The sequence below is a fragment of the Fomitiporia mediterranea genome, assembly GCF_000271605.1.
Source record: "Fomitiporia mediterranea MF3/22 unplaced genomic scaffold FOMMEscaffold_541, whole genome shotgun sequence".
NCBI classification, from domain to species: Eukaryota; Fungi; Basidiomycota; class Agaricomycetes; order Hymenochaetales; family Hymenochaetaceae; genus Fomitiporia; species Fomitiporia mediterranea.
This window is the reverse complement of record NW_006760926.1, coordinates 2,361-3,188: the sequence shown is the minus strand read 5'-3', so window position 1 is coordinate 3,188 and position 828 is coordinate 2,361. Positions and strand designations below refer to the sequence as shown.

General features: G+C 50.0%; 1 protein-coding gene across 1 annotated transcript; it reads left to right on the top strand.

Annotated features, from left to right (window-relative positions):
- Positions 1 to 21: 21 nt before the first annotated feature.
- Positions 22 to 441, top strand: FOMMEDRAFT_163346 (uncharacterized protein; the record flags this gene model as incomplete). Its single annotated transcript, XM_007272233.1, has 1 exon — positions 22 to 441. A coding segment is annotated over one exon (420 nt), but the record flags the coding sequence as incomplete, so codon positions are not given.
- Between the last annotated feature and the right edge of the window lie 387 nt (positions 442 to 828).

Genomic DNA, 828 nt, shown 5'->3' with positions numbered 1-828 from the left:
ACGGATCATTCAAGAGGAGCCAACATAACCCAAGCTGTGGAAGCATCGTCTGCGTCAACTACGGCGAGCTCACCGACGACGACGGAGGCTGGGCCGAGTAATATACTGTCCCGACTTCGCACAACACCTCCCATGCTCGCACTCTCGCACTTCTACCACCTTCTACACAGAGCGCATCTTGCTGCAGCACATAGTCAAGCACTCGAACGTATGCGCTTAAGACGGGCAGTATATGGAAACGAGGTGGCTGCTGCTGCAAGAACGTCCGGTACATCACCAGAAGCTGCAGATACGGACGTTGTTGGGTGGGGACTTGGAAGCTTTGGATTGAGAGAGAGGGAGAGGAGGGAGAATGAGTTGGCAGAAATACAAGATCGAGAGGACTTGGCCTCGCACACTCAGACGCATAACGAAGATGACTTGGACAGGGAGGAGGCATGAAGGGAGAGGAGGCCATCGAGGGGTGGGCAGAGGCGACGCGCACCTCCACCACCGACGTCGCGAGAAAACTGGTCGATTTGGTGGCTGGGACCATTGAGGAGGTGGAGATTACAGGATTCTACCATGTATTGATCCAAACACTTTCTTCTTTTGTACCATTTGTATGTTCCTCTGTTGCTTGTTGTGTATGCTTTCCATGTATTTTCTATGCTATCCTGGATGTAACTATCTGACAGTCAAAGCTTGGTTTAAGCTCAATAATCATTGTCATCTGGTCTGGCAACCGAAGAATATGTGAGTATGATCTCTAGCTAGTACTTAGTAGTAAGCTCTGACTATAGTGATCAGTTACCTGCAGGATTGTGTGGTCATCTCTGGCTTTCAAAC